Source organism: Tamandua tetradactyla, chromosome 17 (assembly GCF_023851605.1).
Source record: "Tamandua tetradactyla isolate mTamTet1 chromosome 17, mTamTet1.pri, whole genome shotgun sequence".
In the NCBI taxonomy this organism is placed as follows: domain Eukaryota; kingdom Metazoa; phylum Chordata; class Mammalia; order Pilosa; family Myrmecophagidae; genus Tamandua; species Tamandua tetradactyla.
Window position 1 is genome coordinate 7,004,075 of NC_135343.1, and position 23,388 is coordinate 7,027,462.

Here is a 23,388-nt window from a genome sequence, read left to right on the forward strand (position 1 = left end):
CCTTTCCTATCCTATTTTCTGTCTACTTGAAACTCTGCTGTTTCTACTAGAGGCAGCAGCCACGTGGCCTTCTCTTGGGGGACACTCGCAATCCTCTCTGTTACTCTTCCTCTGGGCACCCAGAATGTTCTCATCTTACTGGTATTCTGGAATTTGCCATACTGTATTGTAGTTGTTGACTTATATGTCTCCTATTACCAGGCTATAAACATCTTAAGCCTTATGGAGAATACCTGCTAGTTCCAGAAATGGTGCCAGTTTCAGGGAAGAATTAAATAAATACTTGATGAATGAGTGAAGGAAGGAATATGTCAGATGTTGATGTGGATGGATATTTATAGCCTTCCCTTAATAGAATAGCCATTCTGAATACATCTTGATCTCTCTCTCACTGTGATGCTTTACACTGAGTAGGTATTAAATTGCACACACGCTGGCTGAAATTGTCACCAAAAGTTGAAGCATTTAGAACACTGAAGCACAATGAAAACTTTCATTGAAATGTGCACTTGTTTTCATGGATGAAATTCAGAATTGTTTCATGTTTTCTAAGGCCAGTTCTAGAACAAAACCCAATCATGACAATATCCAGATCAGACGGACCTGTTTCAAAGAACTGCTTCTTTTTCAGTTAGCCTGTGTCAATAAAATGGTTCTTCAGAGGGTATAAGATGCTACCAATACTTCGTTCAAAATCAATTGGAACAAGGATCTAAGAAAACTGCTGAATTTGTATTTAAAACATGAAGTTACCAGTATTAGCACCAAAGTGAATTTCCAAATTACTAAAGTGAAAATCCGTATCACCTTCGAGAACTTAGTCACTATCAATTCACTTCATTACAAGCACTTCAGTTGGATGTTTTGCCATGTGACATCCCTTGAGTGGCCTATTGAAGTAAACTGTTAATAATGAGTCATGAATGCTTGTCTTTTATAGATAAAACCCTACCCTCTCAAGATCTTGGCTCCTCACGTTTTGTAAAATATCTTGACAATAATTGCAGTATTCATCAGCAAGCAAGGCCACCTAGGAAGAACATGGAAAATTATTTCAGCTTGAAGGTTACTTCAAGGACTAACTGACCCTCAAAGACTTTTCTGAAGCCTTCAGAGACTGCTCTTGTGGCCATCCTAACAGCACAATAGCTGGGCTCTTCACTTGGGCCACAGTGTCATTTATTTATGTGGAGTAATGCATGCTATATTGGTGTCTAATTTATGTAGCTTCAATTTCAGTGTCATAACAAGTATTTCCAGGGTCTGTTCCATCTACCACAAAGGCCACCAACCTTTAACACCTTTCTCCCTAAGTCATCAACCCCATTTCCCCTCCATATCCCTCAGCTCCAGTTTCTAGAAAATAGAAGGATCCATTCCCCTCTTCACCCTGGAAGGCCCCAGATGGGGCCTTTGTAAAGGATGTGAGAGAAAGACCTGAATTTCCCAACCAGCACCAAAACCAGGATGGAGCGTTGGTCCTCTATGGTCTGGGATAAGGCAATTACTCCTTCTTGCACATCCAGGACCAAAGGCAAAATCAGAAGACATTTACTGCCCTCAGGCTCACAAGGCACAGAAAGCTAATTGTCCCCATGCAAGCAAACTTACCATTTTATAGGAGTATTTCTTTGCCAGTTCTTGCTCCCAAAATGGACATCTCCTGAAGTCGGACAAAGGGGATCCAACCAGCGAATGATTTTCAAACTAGAAAACATTTATACAATGGATTATTTCTTTAAAACAAATGCATTTTCTTGCATATAAACCATATAATTATAACACTGCTACTATAGGTTGATGTTCTATGTAACTTTTTATCCATTGTTCTGGACACATCAATGATCCCAGCAACTATTCTTCCATATTTTGTTCCAAATGACCCTAACCTTCTCCTATTCTATAATTCTATGAACTATGGTCATTAGCGAAATGTTCTGGTTTGAAAATATTATGTATCCCAGAAAAGCCATGTTTTAATCCTGATCCCATCTTGTGGGAGCAGTCATTTCTTTTCATCCTGATTCAGTCTCGTAAGGTAGAAACTTTGATTAAATTATCTCCATGGAGATGAGACACACCCGATTGTGGACGTGACCTTTTGATTAGATGGAGATGTGACTGCCCATTCCAGATGTGTTTTGATTCGTTTACTGGATCCTTTAAAAGAGGAAACATTTTGGAGAGACTCCGAAACGACAAAAGCCTGAGAACCGACAGAAACTTCAGAGCAGAGCTGACACAGATGCCAACACTTGGAGAACAGAAATGCAGATGTTTGGAGATGTCTGGAGCCCAGCAGACGTCATTATGAGATGTTAAGCAAGTCAGAACCTGGAGAGAGCCAAGAGAAGCCAAGAGATGAAAGCCAGCCCCGGAGAAGCAAAGTGAGGAGTCCCCACAGGCGCAGAGGCTGAAAGCAACGGAGACCAGGAGCAAGGGGCCAGCAGATGCATCCACGTGACTACTTATCTGGCAGAGTGTTCCTGACCCATCGGCCTTTCTTGAGTGAAGGTAACCTCCTGTTGGTGCCTTAATTTGGACACTTTCACTTAGAACTGTAAATTTGTAACTTTTTAAATTCCTCTTTTTAAAAGCTATTCCAATTCTGGTATATCGCATTCCAGCAGCTTCCAAACTAATGCAGGAGGGGTTAAAATTTAATATATTATCCAAAAGCATCAGCCCTGGGGTCTTGGATTATAAGTACGGCACTGTAAGTTACAATGAAAGTCTTATCTATGTATAAATGTAGTTACAATGAAAGTCTTATCTATGTATAAATGTAAGGCTACAAATACATTTCTACGACCCTTGTCCAATAATTGCTTCTCCTTGAAACCACATCCTGTCTGGGTCATCATGACTTGATCTATAGAAATGGTTAGCTGTATCAGCAATCTTGGGGGCATAATTTTAACAAGGAAAACGAGGTCGCACACCTTCCTTTAGAAGGATAAATTACTGAACAGAAAAACATTTATATCAAAGAGGGCAAAAACGCAACGTGACAGAAAAGCAGTTCAACATGAGTTCATTGGTGTTAGTCACGGTCTAGTCCCACCTGAGCGAGGGAAGGAATGACTGCTCCTGGTCTGAAAAAGTAAATATAGATTTTTCTTTAATTACTCCTTCAGGATTTTCCCAGACTTTTGTCGAATAACTTCCATTACATTCAAGCAGATTAAATAATCCATTCAAATTAGAAATTGAGCTGCAGAGTTTTTCATGTTGGACCATGACTTGCCCCGTGTTTTATTTTTTCATTCTCTCTCCAACCAAATGGCTCACTCAGGGACAGTTCAGCTTCAAGGTCAGTGTTTCATCCTTAACTTTCTCAGTTCCTGGCCACCAGAGGCTTACCAAACTGCTCACTCCTCTCTTGCCTAGTAAAATCATCGATGTGAGTTTGTTGTACCTTCCTGTCTATAAGGCATCTGAGGGCACAGCAGCTCCTCCTTATCATCAGCCCATGTAGCATCCAGGATTAGGGGAATTTAGGGACTGTGCTCAATCTCCTGAAATCTGTAGGTCTTAACCCTTTTGTGGTCCTGAACTTCACCGAGAATCTGATGTAAGCAAGTGGCCCTCTCCCTGGAAAAAAAAAGTATACATTATGCACTTAATTTTGCAAAGTTGCCAGGTTAAAACCTCCTTGTTAATATTTTTTGAATAAAACAGGAGCATTAATATGTAAATAAATATACAAAGTAGCAACACAGAAAGGTGACAACTCAAAGGGTTCTTTGTCGGGTGCTATGAAGCTCCATTCCCTCCACTTTAGAATGTGGCACCATTTGGAGTGGCCTGACGGAGAGCACTTCTCTAGGACCTGGGTCTTGTGTGCATACAAGCTGGTATCCCTCTACAAGGAGGATAGGGCTATTTCCTAGCATTCACTGGCCTGGCCATCAGTGCTTCTATTAGTGAAGAACTGAAGAATCTTCAATCCAGCTCTGGACCAGCCTTTCTTACTGCACAACCCTAAGTACATCCTTTCCTCCACATTACACTTTGGCCTTCTGGATTCATCAGTGTTTTCCTGATGCTGATACTATTATCATTCTAGGCAGCATTTCTTAAGATGTGGTTCCTGAGACCAGCTACATCGAATCCTCTGGGGAGTTTGGATCCATATCCCTGGGTGATCAGATACAGCCAGAAATCTCTCATTTTCACCAGCGTCCCAGGTGAGTCTTATGGATGCTGCCATTGAGACTGCAGCTCTAGGCAGACAGATCCTTGTCTAATTCTGCAGAAATCTCTACATTTCAACATGGCAAAGACATCACAGTTTCACCTGTTCAGAAGTAGTCATTCGGCAGTATAGCACCAGCATATTTAAGAAATGATTCCAAGGAGAATGTAAACATATGCTATCAGGAAAAAATTATAAAAGCAAATTCATGTGTTCCTGAAGTCGATTCCCTCAGAGTTCTTCCTCCATAGAAATCACTTCCAAACATAATCCCTTCATTATACACTGTGGAAAGAACCGGCCTTTCATGAAAATATTTTAATAATCATGAATTATCCTTTCTTTGTAACTTCATCAGAGATCTAAAGTGAAAATATGGTACAGAGCTACCCAAATTTGAATCACTGTCACCCAGAAGAAGGCATTCGTAAGTGGCAAAAGGAGTCAGAAGGATTCTGGTTCTGGAAAAATCCTTTAGCAAAATGACAAAGGAAAGGGTGAGAAATTCTACTTAGATTTTCAGACACTATTAAACATAGTTTTACACGGACCCAAGAAAGGTCCTGGGAATTAGTATCATTTTTTTATTCAACCAGTATTTATTGAGTATATACTATGTTCCAGGCCCTGGGGACATAATGGGGGGATTGGGGTATCTTTCCGCCATTGCCATGCCCAACTAGGCACCCTGTGCCCCATCTGAATTACTCCATCCATCCTCCTGGATGTCGTCTGTCCTTCCTGCATCCTTGAGGACACTGCTCCCAGAATGATCACCCAAGAACAAATGTATCCTGCCATTCTCCTTCTGAAGATGCTTCCGAAAAAATGGTGGCCTTGATCTCATAGATCAAATCCAAATGCCTCAGCCCAGAACTGACAGACCTGCCACGATCTGGGACTTTCCACCTCTCCCCCCTCAGAGTCTGCTCCTCACCAACTGCTCCCCCAGCTCCCTATCTGGGCTCACATGTTTTCCTTCCAATGCAAAGGCAAGTGGTTGAGCTGGAAGTGAGTAGAACTCCCTCCTCAGGAGCTGAGTGACCCTAAAGGGCAATGTGCTGGGAATAATGGCCCCCAATGACGTTCGGGTCCCAGTCCCTGAGACCTGCGAATAGATGACCTTACAGGGCAAAAGGAACTTTGCACATTGATTAAGAAGGGCCTCAAAATGGGAGCATTATCCTGGTGGGCATAACCTAATTGCACAAGTTCTTAAGAGCAGAAAACCTTTCCCAGCTACAGGGAACTAGAGAGATGGCAGAATGAGAACATCTCAATCTGCCTTTGCTGGCTTTGAAGATGGAGCCAGGGGCTGTGAGCCAAGGATAATGTGGCCAATCTCTAGATGCAGGAAAAGGCCAGGGAATGCATTCTCTCCTAGAGCTTCCAGAAAGGAATGTTGCCATGCCAACACCTTGATTTTAGCCCAGCAAGATGAGAGTCAGACTTGTGATCTATGGAACCATAAAAAAAAAATAAATTTGTGTGGTTGTCAGCCACCATGTTTGTGGTAATTTGTTAAAGCAGCATGGCATGGGAAGCTAAAATAGGCCATCGACTTCCATGAAGCCTTCCCTAATTACTCTGTCCTCCATAGTCTTTTTCCTTCCCTCTCTCCCTCCCTTCTTCTTTTGACCTCCCAAACCACCTGTAGCCTGCTCTGCTTATTTAAAAGTTGTTTCATATCCTTCTTAGTTTCCCAACTATGAAACTGTATTCTATGCGAGCATAGGGAGCATCTGTATATTTGTTCACTTTCACTTCTCTTTCACACCCCATTCAGCCCTCAACAGTGCTGGTCACAAAACAGATTTTTAAAAGATGGTCCACTCAATGACACCTGTCAATGAGACAATGTCAAAATACCATTGTGTCACCAGGGCCAACAAAATTAAAATTCAATGTGTGTCATAGATTGTTTTAGTTTGTTAATGCTGCCAGAAATGCAACATACCAGAAATGGATTGGCTTTTATAAAGGGGATTTATTAAGTTACAAGTTTACAGTTCTAAGGCCATAAAAATGTCCATCAAAGGCATCCAGGGAAAGATAACTTGAATCAAGAAAGGCTGATGGGTCCAGAACCCTTTGTCAGCTGGGAAGGTACATGGTTGGTGTCTGCTAGTCTTTTGGCTTCTGGTTTCAAACAGCTTCCCAGAGCTGTTTTCTTTCTGTATCTCCAAACATCTCTGTCTATGTGGGCTCTGCAGTTTTTTCCAAAATGGTTCTCTCTTAAAGGACTCCAGTAAGTCCTTTAATTGACCCACCTTGAATAGGCAGAGACACATCTCCATGGACACCAAACAGTCAAAATCAGCCAGCCACAATTGAGTGGGTCACATCTCCATGGAAACAACTTAATAAAAATAATCCCACTCTACAATATTAAATCAGGATTAAAGAACATGGCTCTTCTGAAACAACAGTTTCAAACTAGCATGTAGACCTAGAATTAGCATTTCTAGTGCCCTAATTCAAAGAGCTATGACAATAACATAGGTACTTTCAGACAAATTTATTATGAACAACCCATTCATCTTTTTTGATTATAGTTAAAGAAACAGTTAAGGACAGTTAAATAGCCAGCTGCTTGAGGACAGGGACTGTGTCTTTCCCAGCACAGTGGGTAGCATGCTATGGGCACTCAACAATCATAGCTGAATGAGTGAATGGCTAAGGGCTACACATAATAAGAACAGGAAACACAAGAATATAGCTGCAACTAATCAAGCAATTATGGTATATTGCTAGGTCCAATCAGTAAATCTGTTTTATTCAACACTCACTGTTTCTTCTTGTTGGATAATGGTGTTATAATTAGTCGATTTTTCAAAGGCAATGACATCTTCACTGTAACAGAAAAGTTAACAGAAATAATTTTAGTAAGACAGCTATTTCTGAGCAAAAGAAAGAATCTAGGTTATTTGTACAGAGTATAACTTTTATTTTAGAACATTTCTCCAAGCTTTTATTCACAAATGGTGATTATTGCCAGCTTAGAGTTTTAAAAAATCCATTTCTGGGACAATCACATATTTCTTTTCAAGTTTTATTCCTTCAGAAGCAAAGATATGATAGCATCATGGCTAGATTTGCTCCTGTGAGAAAAGAAAAATCATCATGGAAACCAAATCTTTTTACTTTCTGTTTCCTGGCCTTTGAAAATGATCAATTCAGAAACAATAACATCCTTTGAGTAGGTGGAGCTAGCAGTTCACTGTCACAGAACAAGAAAACTGGTCATTAAAAATAGAGACCATGACTCTTGGATTCAAATATTGTAGCAGAGAAATTTACGTATAATGAAGAACAGATTCAGTCCTACCCATGTGGTGTGGTACATTTTCCCTTCCATCATGAGCATTTGAGAAACTAGGAGCTCAGGGCCCCCAATTTTCAAAACTGAAGAATTTGAAAGGCTTTAGGAATTCTATTTGTCATGGGTAGGTATGACAATGACGGTATTCTCCAAGTGAAATTTAGAAAAAGCTCATTGCCACAGATTCTGGGACATATATCAATGAAAACAACAAACAATAAACAATTAATGAATGAACCAACACAGAAGAATATGTCAAAGAAATGAAAGTTCAGTAGTTAAAGGGCTAATAGGAAAGGAATTTAGGTGGAAAATATGGTTATCAGCCTTTAGAGAGACCTTAAAAATCAGTGGTGACAAGGAATGGAGGTGGCCTAAGGGTACAATGACTGAGGAATGGAAGGGGGAACTACGGCAGCGTATACATACAATGGACTACTGAGTGGCCTCAAGAAGGAATGAAGTTGTGAGACATGCAACTAGGTGAATGAACCTTAAGAGCTGTATGTTGACTGAAATGTCAGGAACAAAAAAACTAATATTATCATGCCTCAATCATATGGACTAACTATAATATAAAAACTTGGTGAACTGAAGTTGAGAACATGGGTTATCCAGTTGGGGCTTATTGTAAAGGGTCCTAGATTGTAAGCTAATACAGCAGTCACATCTATTCAGGAGGTATGACTGTTCATTCTAAATTCCAACTGAGTTGTTTATATATAACCTGGTCTTTCCCAGAAACTCCTGGTATCTATGTGACAACTGAGACTCAGAGTTAGAGTTCTGAAGCTATGAAAGTCAGCACTACCCCAGGAACTGTTTAAAAAGCTGACAAAGTGATCAGACATTGAGTAGAGATATGAATGAAGCTGATCTGGATAGGATTATGGTGTATCAGAAGACTGGGTAGAGAATGATATCATCTGTTTAAAAACTTCAACTTACGTGTGAGTCTAAAGGAAGAGATGTTTATTTGGTGCAAATTTATATTTTGGGTAGTACAGTTCCTAATTTAACTTGTATGGTCAGCACAGTTAACACTATAAGCACATGGACTCTTGAACAGGACATGAGATTTTGTTGGTTTGTCCAGGTTAGTGTGATGCCCCAATATATCCCAGAGTAATCTGGGCAGTGAATAAAAAAGAATTTGCAAAGTCTTCTTGGGGGAATGGGGAGAAAGGGAGCAATATTCAACTTCCCCATTTGGAGAATTTCTGATATTCTTGCAAGCAGTGGGGACTACCAAATCAATAGGCCCAGCCCTTAATCTTGGGGGTCACCTCTATGAAACTTATCCCCATAGAGGATAGGCTAAGCCTACTTAAAATTACGCCTAAGAGTCACCCCCCAGAGAATCTCTTTTGTTACTCAAATGTGGCCTATCTCTCAGCCAATATGGCAAGCAAATTCACTGCTCTCCCCCTCTTTACATGGGACATGACTCCCAGAGGTGTAAATCTCCCTGGCAATGTGGGACAGAAATCCTAGAAGGAGCTGGGACTCAGTATTAAGGGATTGAAAAAACCTTCTCGACTGAAAGGGGAAAGAGAGAAATGAGACAAAATAAACAGTCAGTGGCTGAGAGATTTCAAAAGAGTCACGAGGTCATCCTGGAGGCTATTCTTACACATTATATAGATATCACCTTTTTAGTTTATGGTGTATTGGCATGGCTAGAGGGAAGTGCCTGAAGGTGTAGAGCTGTGTTCCAGTAGCCTTGATTCTTGAAGATGATTGCATAATGATATAGCTTTTACAGTGTGACTGTGGGATTATGAAAACCTTGTGTCTGATGCTCCTTTTAGCTAAGGTATGGACAGATGAGTAAAAAAAATATGGGTAATAAATAAGTAATAGGGGGAACAAAGGTTAAAATCAATTGGGTAGATGGAAACACTAGTCAAGGAGAGGGAGGGGTAAAGGGTGTAGTATGTATGAGTTTTTTCTTTTTTATTTCTTTTTCTGGAGTGATGCAAATGTTAAAAAAAAATGATCTTGGTGACGAATACACAACTATGTGATGATATTGGAGCCACTGATTGTACACCACGTATGGAATGTTTGTATGTTAACAATGCTTGTATATTTGTATGTTGTTTTATCAATAAAAATATTTTTAAAAAATCAGTGGTGAGAATTTCCTCAGGTAAACTGGAGAGAGAGCAATTTCCCTACAATTTCACATCATGTCAACATGCTACTCCTAATATATTTTCTTTGGGAAATAAATGCAAGAGTATTGTACAAATACACTAAGATCTATTTATTCATCCATCCTTCCATTCATTCATCAAATATTTATTGAGGGCCTACTGTATATCAGGTATCATGCTACGCCCTGGCTGATATAGCTCTGATGGCAACAGACAAAGGGCTGCCCTCATGGAAGTCATAGCCTACAAGGAAGGGAAGACGCCACACATACAATTTCTAAGACTTTGAGTGAGGGTTATGACAGCTGAAGTACAGGGTGTTATGGGAACACATATCAGGGGCCTATCTTACTGTTATTGTTAGTTCAACAGTCCATGTGCCTCCCACGTGGTGGCTTGAAAAGCCCAGGGGATCATCATCTGGAGTTAGCTTGTCTTGGTTGGCACCACCATGCACCATACCTGGACAGCACTTATTAAGCCCTTTGGATGACCACAGTGCTTTTCACAGGCCTCTTCCATAGGGTTCCCAGAGACAGGAATCTGGAAGCCAGAAGGCCTATGTCCTGATTTACAGGAACGATGCGCGAAATCCTCCACCTTATCCCTCATCCCTCTTCCCCCATGCTTGGACTCTGCTAGCTTTGGAGGCCCTTCAACTGAGTTAAGCAGTAGCTTCAGATCTTTAAATGTACCCTCCAAGCTTATGGCACTTGTTCAATGCAGAAAAATGAGTTTACTTCGACAGCCACGAAAGGAGGGAGGTGTCACCCTCCTCATCTTTAAAAGATAGACTGAAATGGTACTCCTTGCATTCAGGGATCTATTGCAAGGTTCCTAAGTGGGGGAGCTAAGCTATTTTTTAGTATTGAATTAGGGGATTTTATGCATTGAAACAACAATAGTTGTGAAGAGAGAATATATTTCAACCTTGTGGAGAGAAGTGGTCATAAGTTAAAAACAACAAAAAACAAACCCTCTCTGCTTAGCCAGACAGTGGCATCTTGCTGCTCAAAGGGAGTCTCTTTCGGCTTCTGGGATGGCCTAATTTACGTCAACTGCTCGCAACGTGGGTCAACATGTAAGCTATATGAGATTGTATTTATTAATTTTTAAAAAATTATCCTCATCTTGGTGACCGCAGGCAAACAAAGATCAGCAAAAATATTTGTGAGTTAAAGGGTGAGTAGAGGGCAAAATTGAAGGCAGGCATATGGCTAGGAAGCAGAAATTAAATGGGGAGACAAGCATCTCTGCAAGGTGGGGGACCTCTGGGGGGTCCACTTTGGAGGCCTCAGTCCCCAGCAGATCTGGCAGACTCGGGCTGGGCTTTAATTTTGCAGGCAAGGCAGGGCTGGGGTTAGACACAAGGCTGTGGCAGACAGCTCTCCATCGAAGACACCCTCTCACCAGCACCCGGTTCTCTCACCGCAGTGGAGGGTGCCATCAGGGCAAGGCAGAAGCTGGCTTTGAGGTGACAGTTTCCATGGACTCCGCCAGAGGGCCAGCCAGGGCGGCCTTGTCACTGGCCCTGAGTCGTTCCCCACGTGTGGCTCTAATTCAGTCCTTTGGGACATTTACTAGGTTGTGATCAAAAGCCAAGTCACTGCTGAAATATGGCTCAAATGAAACCACACAAAACATTCTGAGCTGGCCTTGCTGGGGGGAAGGGCTTCCAGTCCAAGCAGGGGCCTCTTCCCGCCTGCTGTTTGGGGTCCGAGATGCTCAAAGGGTGCCAAGTCCCAGTATCAGAGAGAAAGGCAGAATCCACAGAGGGCACGGCCCAGAGAGAACATGGGGGCCTTGTGAGCTGCCCCCCTCAGCTCCTACCCCAAAGCGCCAGTCAGGCGGGGCCCCAGATGTTAGCATTTAATAATCACTGGGGGAAGGGAGAGGTCAAGAGGTGCCAGAAAGGAAGTGGTCAGCTGGGAATGGAGGGAGAGAGGGCAGGGCCTGCAAGAGACAGGAGCAGGGGAAGAATTCCCACGGGAGAAGGAACATCCGTGTCCAGCGCTGCCTCTCACTTGCCATAGTGCTGTGAAACGTCCTCTGAGCTCTGGAGGTGGGTGAGTGGGTGGGGGCTCGATTTTCTACCCCTGTCAAAGCAGGGGATGGGATCTGGTGACCCCTTCCACCCACCCACCCAAGATCCTTTGTAGTTCAGAGATCCTACAACCTTTGCTACCACATGGCTTAGAATCCCTCCAGGACCAACACGATGATATAAGATTCTTTCTGGGTTTCATGGGGGGAGAGTGGAGGAAGGACTCGTGTAGACCCACCATGAGAGCTACATTTTGCTCTCATTAGTTTTTCTGATCTATTTGGCTAAAAAAGCATCCAGTGTGAAGAGAACTGAGACATGCTTACGTGGCACATAAACTCATCATTTCCCCTCCCCCCATTAAATCAGTCTAATAGAATATTTAATATATATATTTTGCATTTAGCTTCCTTTTTAGTCTAACTACAATTTGCATTCACATTCTCAGGTTTTGACATCATTTGTCATTAATCCAGACTTTCATTTACATCATTTTGGCATCGTAATTTGCCCTCACAAATCTCTCTAACCACAATGAAACAACCTGAAGCAATTACCAAGTTAAGAGGATAAAAATGTAATAAAATCTAATTCGTGCATCATACTTGTTCTGCATCAGATTTCAGAGCAGAGAGGCTTCACCTTCCAATTGTTAAAGGACCTAATTTTCCTCAAAGCAGATGAAGTAATTATGTTGGTTTTGAGTAGGAAAAGATACCCTTAACTTGATGAACATTTTAAATATATAAAGTGAAAATAGTAAATATATTTGCATATATTTATATAAGGACATGTGTCATAATGGTTGTATAAAAGCTCTACTTAATATATTTTGATTATACTAATAATACTAACCACTAATATATCTTTAGTACTTACTGCTAAGTTCTTTTACACATTTTGTCCCAATTCTCACAACAGCCCATAGGTAGTGACAGGTGATAGTTATTATCCCATTTTACAGATGGGGAGAGCAAGACAGAATTCACAGAGCAAGAATCCCAGATTTACATCAGAGCCCAGTCTTTATAACCTACTCTACTATTTGGTCTTTTAACATATACATGTGTGAGATTAAAAGAAAATGATGTACACAAGCAGCGCAAAGTAAGCCGCACCTTTTTATTTTTATTTTTTCGGTACCATTTTTTTTTTAAATTTAAAGTGGACAGGACCAATCTTATAACGTACAATCCAATTTTCAAAGCGCGTTTGCTGAGTTGGGTGGATCCGTCATTTCCTGCAAAGGGAACTGCTGCTCATACAGAACTTAACTGTACCTGGGCTCATTGTAGCCTGGATTTGACGAACGACTTGATTGCAAAATGATAAGCTGGGGGGCATCTTTGGAAGTGTTGAAAATAGGTCCTTCACCTTCACCTCCTTGAGACAAAACTCAGCAACTTTGAGCTGGAAGCCACGCTGCACTGCAGGCAGCGGATAACACCTGGCACTGCAAATGGCACCTTTCTCTTGGTGCTGGGCAAGTTAGGGATGCTGCAAACAAATGACAGAGATCCCTTGGTAGGGGGCCTGCAATGGTGACCTGTTTTAAAGCCTTTCCCACGCTGCTGAGATCTAGGGCTTAATTTTCCACAGGCGTGTTTTTTGAGCTGCGAGACAACATCATGCAATACATATTTTTTAACTTTAACAAGTTCAAACCAGCCTGGAAAACCGCAGGGTGGACAGGGCCAAAAGAACAGGTTGCAACCTGGACACCTCATTAGTAGCTCAGAGTTAGAAGGGGGCTCCTGAGAGCCCTTGCGGGGGGTCCCGACCCTGGGGGGCCCAGCTCCTGTTCCACGCCACTCCCTCTCCCGGATTTGCACAAAGTGAAGGGAAGGAAGTCCCCTCCCGGGCTGGAGAGACCCTCTGAAGGCACAGCGGGACCTCAGGGGCACCCCTACTCTAACATTCCCCGGGAACTCGCTTTCTCAAGGGTGCCATGGCCTGGAAGATGAACCCGTGGGCTTTTCTGCTTTGTCAGCACAAACTAGCCAGCTGCAGGCCAGCTGCCCTCCACCTAGCAGAACCGGGGCGACCAGGCAGCACCCCACCACCCACCCCGAGCTCTTGGGCTGCCAAAAGAGCAATGGAAAACAAAGCAGGGAATGTTGAAGGCGCAGTGCTAGAAGCTTTTAGAGAGGCCTTTAGTACACTGAGTTGGAAAAGCTAAGTGTGTGCAGGTGTGTGTCTATCTGTACGCATGTGTGTGTGCGTGTGTGTGTGCTGGGAGAGAGTTGAGGGCCAGGGTTTGTTTCTGTGTATCCTGAAAAGAAACATAAGGTTGATTTCAGAATTTACATTCGGTAGCATGGGAATTAATCTATGGACAGAGGTTTTTCCCAAAATGTGAGAAAAGGGGATTTTGCCTAAGAATGAAGATAGGTTAGCAGAGGTGATTTTCTAGATGTGACAATAATACACACATTTACAGCACACGCAGGCACACACAGACACACGCACACACATGCACAGGCACACACGTGTGCACACACAGGCACATGCCGACACACCCCCACACATGCAGACACACACGTGTGCACACACGCGCGCAGCCACACATCTGCACAAGCACAGACACGCGCGCGTGTTCTCACGCCTCGTTCCCCACCTGCACCCGGGGGCCACCTCTTCCTTTCCCTTGGCCTCAGCTCCGCGGGAGGTTCCCCTGCAGCCCGGCCCCGGCCCAGCCCCAGCCCGGAGGCAGCTCGCAGACCTCAGACTCCCCAGGTGTCCATTCCCTGCAAACTCGAGTCCCCGTGAGCGCAGGGCCCGAGGGAGACCGCGCGACACCTTGCGAGGGCGTCTTTCCCGCTGGCCACACGCTGCACACGGGTAGTCATTTTCAGTTCTCAAAAAAGGACAAAACAGCCTCAAGCATTGTCCTTGTTCTAAAAACCGAGCCCTGCTCTGCCGGTTCCGAGCAGACGCCGGCTCGGCGGTTTGGAGGGAGAGTCGCCGCCATGTCCCGCCCCGGCCCGGTTAGGGCGCCGCCTCCCACCCCCACCCCAGGGAGGGGTGGGAGCAGGGTTCCAGGACCTGGGCGGGGGAACTCCTAAACTGGCGAACTTGGAAGTGGCAGTGTGGGAGGCATGGGGGCCGGGTCATTTTGAGACTGAATTTCATCAGCGTCTCTACTTCTGTGCAGAGTGCGCGAGGTGGGGGTGGGGTGGGGGTGGGATGGGGGTGGGGTGGGGTGGGGTGGGGTGGGGTGGGGGGGAGGCTCTCCCGGGGCCGCCCCTCTGCTCCCAGCCCCGGTTCTCGCCAAGTCTTTCTGCAAGGATGATTTGCATTTCTTCATTTAACACAAGGTCAGTTTAAACACACACACACACACACACACACACACACACACACACACACACACACACACACACACACACACACACACACACTGCTCCTGATCACCTGGACACAGCTCAGTACCTCGGAGGGCAGCTTGGAAAAGGCTCAACATCCCGCCCTAGGAACCTGGAGCCAGGCACGTTCTTTTTTTTTTTTTTAATTTTATTTTCACTGATAAATCTTCACACGCACACAGCCCATACACGGTGTACAATCGATGGCTCAAGCATCATCACATTGTTGTGTATTCATCACCCTGGTCATTTTTAGAACATATGCATCACTCCAGAAAAAGAAATAAAATAAAAATAAAATAAATAAAAAACCTCATAATCCCACACCCCTTACCCCTCCCTCTCATCAACTGCTAGTGTTTCAATCTCCCCAATTTTTCACCCTTTATCGCCCCCCCCCCATTATTTATTTATGCCCTTTTTTTTTTCCTCATCCATCCATACCCTGGATAAAAGGAACAGCAGACACAAGTCACAATCACACACACTGTAAAAGCTGTACAGTTATACAATCATCTTCAAGCGTCAAGGCTACTGAACACAGCAGTTTCAGGTACTTCCCCCCAGCCTCTCCAATATACCATAACCGAAAAAGGGATATCTATATAATGCATAAGAATAACGTCCAGGATAACCTCTCAACTCGGTTTGGAATCTCTCAGCCACTGAGACGTTATTTTGTCTCATTCCTCTCTTTCCCCTTTTGGTCAGGAAGGCATTCGCAAGTCCCATGATAAGGCATGCTTTTTTTTTGAAAGAGCAAAAAATTAGTCTCCTAGTCTTCCCTAGGCGAGTGTCAGGCGGAGAGGTTTTGTCCCTGGGCCTCCACTGCTCTGTGCGCAGTACACATCACCCCCTCCCCGGGCAGCCACCTTTAGGGGACTAAAATATGCCCCCCTGTGGGCCTGCTGCCACGGAGGGTCACCTTTGAAAGGAATCATGCTTTTTAAAACCACGTGTAAAAGCTCCCCCAGCAGCTGCAGCGCTCCCCCTTGGGGGCTGCCCCAATTCCCTCCACACCGCAGCCCGCCCCGCCTCGGGCAAACTCGCCTCTGTGTGTTAGTAAGTCCCGCCCAACCCGAAGGACACTGCGTGTGTCTTGGAGGAAGGACAGGTGTGTGCCATTTCAACCTTAGCGCGAATGACAATGTCAGGAGAGTGCTCTGAAATAATGGACAACTCTGAGAACGGGGGACGGCGCCCCTGGACTGCCCTGAAGAGACGGACAATGGAAGACAAAAGGGACACTTCATGGTACCTGCTGTGATTTCCCCCCTGGATTGTAGGATTATGCTTGATTTTTATTTTTATTTATTTATTTTTTTGCATGGGCAGGAATCGTTAATTAAACCTGGGTCTCTGGCATGGCAGGCAAGCACTCTGCCTGCTAAGCCACCACAGCCTGCCCTTGATTTCTTCTTCTCAAATGAAAAATTTGTTGAGATGATTGTGGGTTGACCTGCAGTTGCAAGAAATGAGTCAGAGGGATTCCTGAAACACCCTGCCCAGCTGCCCCCTGGGCAACGGTCTGCAAAACTGTAGCAGAATTTCACAACCAGGATATTGTGACATTGATGCAATCCACTCATCTTGTCCAGATGTCCTCAGTTTTCCTTCTACATATCTGTGAGTGTGTGTATGTGTATTAAGTTGTGTACAATTTTAACCCCTGCATAGGTTTGTGTACCACCACCACAAGTTCCTCCTCAGGTTGCCCTGTTGCAACCACACCCATTTTTTGCCCTACAACCCCCAGGTCCTCCCCTCTGGCAACCACTAATCTGCCAGTACTTCAAACATTTTGTCATTCCAAAATGTTATATGGATGGAATCAGATCTAACCTTTTGGGCTTAGATTTTTCTCACTGAGCATGCTTCCCTGGAGATTCAGCCAGATTGTTGTATGCATCAGTCGTTTGTTCCTTTTTGTTGCTGAGTATTATTCCATGCCATGAATGGGCCACAGTTTGTTTGACCGATCTCTTAAAGGGCATTGCGGCTGATTATAGTTTTTGACTATGTCAACCAAAGCTGCCATGAACATTCACAGACAGCGTGTGGACATAAATCTTCATTTCTCTAGGATAAATGCCCAAGGGTTGTATGGCTAGCATATGCTTAGTTTTATTAAGAACTTGCCAAACTGCTTTTCAGAGTGGCTGCTCCATTTTACATTCCCACCAGCAATGGGTAAGTGACCTGGTTTCTCTGCATCCTCACCAGCACTTGGTTTTGTCACTATTTTTAATTTTAGCCACTCTGATGGCTATGTGGTGTTATCTCGTGAGTTTTCTTTGCATTTCCCCAATGGCTAATGATGTAGAACATCTTTTCATATGCTTATTTGCCATCTGTTTAGCCTCTTCTGTAAAATGTCCATTGATGTATTGTTTTCTAATTCAAGTGTTAGTTTTTTCACTCTCAAGTTTTGAGCATTTTAAAATATATTCTAGATACTGGTCCTATGTTGGATATGTGGTTTGGAAATATTTTCCCCCAGGATGTAATTTGTCTTTTCAACCTCTCCACTTGGGCTTTCATAGAACAAAAATTTTTAGTTTTTTTGAGGTCCAATTTATTAGGTTTTCCTTTTATGGCTCTGCCTTTGATGTCAATTCTAGGAACGTTTTGCTTAACCCTCGGTCCTGAAGATATCCTACTTTTTTAAAGTTAAAAATTGTTTTTGAAAAAAATTGTTTATGATTTCTCTTTAAGTCTATGATCTATTTTGAGTTAATTTTTGGATAAGGTGGGAGGTTTAGGCTGAGATTTTTATTTTTTTTTTTGCCTAAGGATGTCCAATTATGCCAGCACATTTGTCAAAAAAGCTATCCTTCCTCCACTGAGCTGCTTCTGCACCTTTGTTAAAAATCAGCCAGGCACTTCTGGGTCAAGATGGCGGCTTAACAGCGTGCGCATTTTAGTTCGTCTTCCAGAACAACTACTAAATAACCAGAAACAGTACAGAGCAGCTCCTGGGGCCACGTCAGTGACCAGATACACAGCGTACCCTAGTCTGGACCAGCTGGACTGGCTGCGAGCACCCCCCAGAACCAAAAGTTCCCAAAGCTGTGGCAGCCAGCGCTCCTCCCCCACAGGCCGCTTCCCAGAGGGGAAAGGAAAGGACTTTATCAGCAGCAGGGACTGGGCACAATCAAACGCCAATTGTGGAACTGATTAACAAATTCTGACTACTAAAAATAGGCCCCCAGCTTAGGTGAATCTGATCAAAGCAGAGGTTGCTCATTTTTGCCCTGGCACCAAGGGGGCAGGACTGACAGAAAAAGGGGGAAAAAAAAGAAGGAAACAGGTTTTTGTGGCTGTGTATCTACAAAGGCTTGACTGCCTCTGGATACAGCAGCAGGACTTTTCAGGCTGCAACTGCCCCAGGCATAGGCAGAAGTGAGCTCTTTTGGGGGCTTATCTGGAGCCTGTGCCTTCCCCAGGGGAGGGGTGAAGCCCCACTCAGGTGGAATCCCTCTATCAAGGAATTCAGACACCAGGGCTTGGTAATTTGAAGCCATTAAAACCAGCCTACACCCTCTTCTCTGTCTCCATCACGCCCCCAGCAGGGAGAGTCTGCCAAAGTTAAAGGTACCGCATCATCTTATGCTGGTGGGACCTGCAGTCAGACAAGCACCACATACTGGGCAGGATAAGAAAAACAGAGTCCAGAGACTTCACAGGAAAGTCTTTCAACCTGCTGGGTCTCACCCTCAGGGAAAACCGGTGCAGGTGACTCTTTCCTCCTGATAGGAGGCCATTTGGTCTGGGAAAATCTGGCTGGGGTCTATAATATCTAAGTAGACCATCCTAAGTGTGTGTGTGGGAAAGGCACCACACAAGCAGGGCAAGAAATAAGAAAACAAGAACTGAAAAATTCTCCTCTTAAAAATTTGTTAAGTTAAACAAAACTTAAGCTAAAGGTCCAGATAAAGCTGAACAGAATGTCAAAGAACAGATAGACAACAAATTCATCCAGCAAGAAAACTTTAGATAAAAGAAGTGAAAGCAATCTCCAGAATAAACTAATTAAGGTAATTAAATGCCTAGACACCAGCAAAAAATAACAAATCACACTAGGAAAATTGAAGATATGGCCCAGTCAAAGGAACAAACCAACAATTCAAATGACATACAGGAGCTGAAACAATTAATTCAGAATGTACGAACAGACATGGAAAACCTCATCAAAAACCAAATCAATGAATTGAGGGAGGATATAAAGAAGGCAAGGAAAGAACAAAAAGAAGAAACTGAAAGTCTGAAAACACAAATCACAGAACTTATGGGAATGAAAGACACAGTAGAAGAGATGAAAAAAACAATGGAAACCTACAATGGTAGATTTTGAGAGACAGAACATAGGATTTCAAAACTGGAGGCCGGAACATCTGAAATCCGACAAGAAACAGAAACTATAGGGAAAAAAATGGAAAAATATGAGCAGGGACTCAGGGAATTGAAAGACAATATGAAGCGCATGAATATACGTGTTGTGGGTGTCCCAGAAGGAGAAGAGAAGGGAAAAGGAGGAGAAAGATTAATGGAGGAAATTATCACTGAAAATTTCCCAACTCTTGTGAAAGACTTAAAATTACAGATCCAAGAAGTGCAGCATATCCCAAAGAGAATAGATCCAAATAGATGTACTCCAAGACATTTACTAATCAGAATGTCAGAGGTCAAAGAGAAAGAGAGGATCTTGAAAGCAGCAAGAGAAAAGCAATCCATCACATACAAGGGAAGCCCAATAAGACTATGTGCAGATCTCTCAGCAGAAACCATGGAGGCGAGAAGACAGTGGGATAATATATTTAAATTATTAAAAGAGAAAAACTGCCAACCAAGAATTCTATATCCAGCAAAACTGTCCTTCAAAAATGAGGGAGAAATTAAAACATTTTCAGACAAAAAATCACCAAGAGAATTTGTGACCAAGAGACCAGCTCTGCAAGAAATACTCATTTTTGAAGGACAGTTTTGCTGGATATAGAATTCTTGGTTGGCATAAGCAGATAGCACCTTGTTGTTCAAGATGTAGCAGAGAGGCTGGAGGGAACTGCCTGAAAATGTAGAGCTGTGTTCCAGTAGCCTTGTTTCTTGATGATGATTGAACAATGATATAGCTTTCACAATGAGACTCTGTGAATGTGAAAACCTTGTGTCTGATGCTCCATTTGGCTACTATATCAACAGACGAGTAGAACATATGGAATAAAAATAAATAATAGGGGGAAAAATGTTAAAATAAATTTAGTTTGAAATGCTAGTGGTAAATGAAAGCGAGAGGTAAGGGGTATGGTATGTATAATCTTTTTTTTTTCTCTGTTATCGTTTTATTTCTTTTTCTGTTGTCTTTTTATTTCTTTTTCTAAATCGATGCAAATGTTCTAAGAAATGATGAATATGCAACTATGTGATGATATTAAGAGTTACTGATTGTATATGTAGAATGGAATGATATCTAAATGTTTTGTTAATTTTTTTAATTAATAAAAAATAAAATAAATATCCCTAACATAAAAAAAAAATCAGCCAGGCAGGGGGTGCGCGGGTGTTTCAGTGGTTAGAATGCCCGCCTTTCATGCGGGAGACTTGGGTTTGATTCCTGGACCATGCACCCTCCAAAAAAACAAAAGAATCAGCCAAGCAGGGCGATGCGACGGTGGCTCAGTGGCAGAATGCTCACCTGCCATGCTGGAGACCCAGGTCTGATTCCCAGTGCCTGCCCATGCAAAAAAAAAAAAAAATTGCTGGGGCGGTGTAATGGTGGCTCAGTGGCAGAATTCTCGCTTGACATGCCAGAGACCTGGGTTTGATTCCTAGTGCCTGACTGTGCAAAAAAAATCATCAGGCATATCTGTGTGGGTCTATTTCTAGAGTCTTTACTCTGTTCTAATGTCTCTGTGTCTATCTCTCCACCAATACCACACCTTCCTGATTTCTGCAATATATAGCAGGCCTAAATATTGGATAGAGTGAATCCTCCCACTTCACTGTTCTTTGTCAAGATGTTTGAGTTATTCTAGTACCTTTCCACACTTTAGGAAGAAACGTGTCCATGTCTACAAAACTCCTTGCTGAGATTTTTTTCTAACGGCTTCACGGATGTATAATCCACATATCATACCATTCACCCATTTAAAGAGTACAATTCCATGTGCTTTGGTGTTGTTTTAGTGTATTCCAAGAGTTGTACAGCTGTGCAGAAAGAGGTAGCCTAGCAGCTCCGAGGAAGGCTGCTAGCCTTAGAGAGGGCTGCTTGCAAAGGCTGGCCCTTGCCGGCATCTGGGGACTTGGCTTGCAGTGTTCCCAGGCAGGACTGAACTGACGAAGGTGTTTCCTGGGCTCAGCCTCTAGGTGCTAACTTTAAAAGTTTATCCTGAGCACCTGCTTTCCCTCCAGAGCTCTGGAGCATTGGTGTGTACCAGGCTTACCGTGCCATCAGCCCCAGGAATGACCTTAGGTCCGAGCCTCTAATGGGCTTCCCCAGGAAGAAACCTGACACACATGACACACGTGGTGGTCCTGCACGTGGGTCCTGCCAAACACCACGTTTTTTCCCTCTAAGTCCGACCGTGGGTCCTGCCTGTCACTGTAACTGGACATCTCAGCCACGAGTACAAATAGACGCTGAGTCCTGTGAATCCCTCAAGTGAATTTCTAGACATGGGGTTAATCTTAGGGATCCCCCAAACAGGGTGGCAGTGGTGCAATTTCTTAGACTAACCCCAAACTCATCAATGTATGGCTACAGTGTTATTTGGGGGAAAAGAAAGAGGCAGAGCCTCGATTCTTTAGTGTATGGAGATTTGGGACCATTTTGTCTTCCTGGTGGATTGATTCTGTGAGCATTATGCAATGTCCCCCTTTTCTCCACTAATTTTCTTTGCTCTGAAGATTGCTTTATTAGATATTAGGATAGACACGCCTGCTTTTTTAAAAAATTAACGCTTGCATGCTACATCTTTTTTTATCATTGTACTGTCAATCTACCCATGTTTTGTTTGGTTTTTAAATCTTCTCTGCCAATTTCTGTCTTTTGATTGGTGTATTTAGATAATTTACATTTTGGGTACTTATTGACATGTTGGCATTTAAGCGTGCCATTTTATTGGGTTTTTTTTTTTCTATTTATTTCCTTTGGTTCTTGCTTCTTTTTTCTTATCTTCATGGGAGTTTTGTAAACATCTGTTAGGATTCCATCTTGATTTAATTATAACATTTTTGCGTATATCTCCTTGTGTCGTTTCTGTAGTGGTTGCTGTATTACAACATACATATGTGATTCATCACAGTGTACAGGTATCAACACTGTTTGTTTGTTTGTTTAGCTAATGCACTACCCGAAATATCATTTTTGCACCAAACAAACATCTCTCCCTTTGGTTTGTTCATTTCATCTCTGTTGTCTAGTTTATTAGCATATATCTGCTCTTAGTAACCTCTCATTACCTTTTTTATTTTTGTGGGGTCAGTGACCATGTCCTCTCTTCCATTTCTGATTTTATTTATTTGCACCTCTCTCTCTCTCTCTCTGTCAGCCTAGATAAGGGTCCATCGATTTTATTAATTTTCTCAAAGAACCAACTTCTGATTTTGTTAATTTTCTCTAATTTTTCACATTCTCAGTTTCATTTATTTCTGCTCTAATCTTCGTTATTTTTTTCCTTTTATTTGCTTTGGGGGTTAGTTTGCTGTTCTTTCTCTAGTTCTTCCAAGTAAACTGTTAATTCTTCAATTTTTGCTCTTCTTAAAAAATTTTTTTCTTGTGCAGTATGACATATATGCAAAGTAAAGAAATAAAAAAGCAATAGTTCACAAAGCACTCTTCAAAAAGTGGTTACAGGACAGATCCCAGAGTTTGTCATGGGCTACCATATGATCCTCTCATATTTTTCCTTCTAGCTGCTCCAGAATATAGGAGGATAGAGGGCTTAAATACTTTTTTGTCATCACAGTCAACTTTTTTTCTGTGAAAAATAACACATATATGAAAAAGTTATAAATGTCAACGCACAGCACCAGAATCAGTTGTGGAACATATTTCAGACTTCGACATGGGTTACAGTTCCACAATTTTAGGTTTTTACTTCTAGCTGCTCTAAAATAGTGGAGACTAAATCATATCAATTTAATGATTCAGCATTCATATTCATTTGTTAAGTCCTATCTTCTATGTATAATTCCACCATCACCTTTGATCTGTCCATACCTCTCTTTAGGATTGTTTGGGCTATGGCAATTCTAAATTTTTGATATTGGAAGGGTCTGTCACTAATATGGGGTAGAAAGAT

The 23,388-nt window shown here is 42.7% G+C and overlaps 1 protein-coding gene across 1 annotated transcript in view; it reads right to left on the reverse strand.

The window, feature by feature from the left end:
- The window catches only part of RFX8 (regulatory factor X8), an 82,058-nt gene that overhangs the window by 22,200 nt on the left and 36,470 nt on the right, over positions 1-23,388 (reverse strand). The window contains exons 5-7 of the mRNA XM_077135077.1: positions 6,988-7,051; positions 1,612-1,707; positions 953-1,030 (exon numbers count right to left, since the gene is read on the reverse strand). Coding sequence (XP_076991192.1) covers positions 953-1,030; positions 1,612-1,707; positions 6,988-7,051 — 238 coding nt within the window. The remainder of the gene's footprint in view (positions 1-952; positions 1,031-1,611; positions 1,708-6,987; positions 7,052-23,388) is intronic.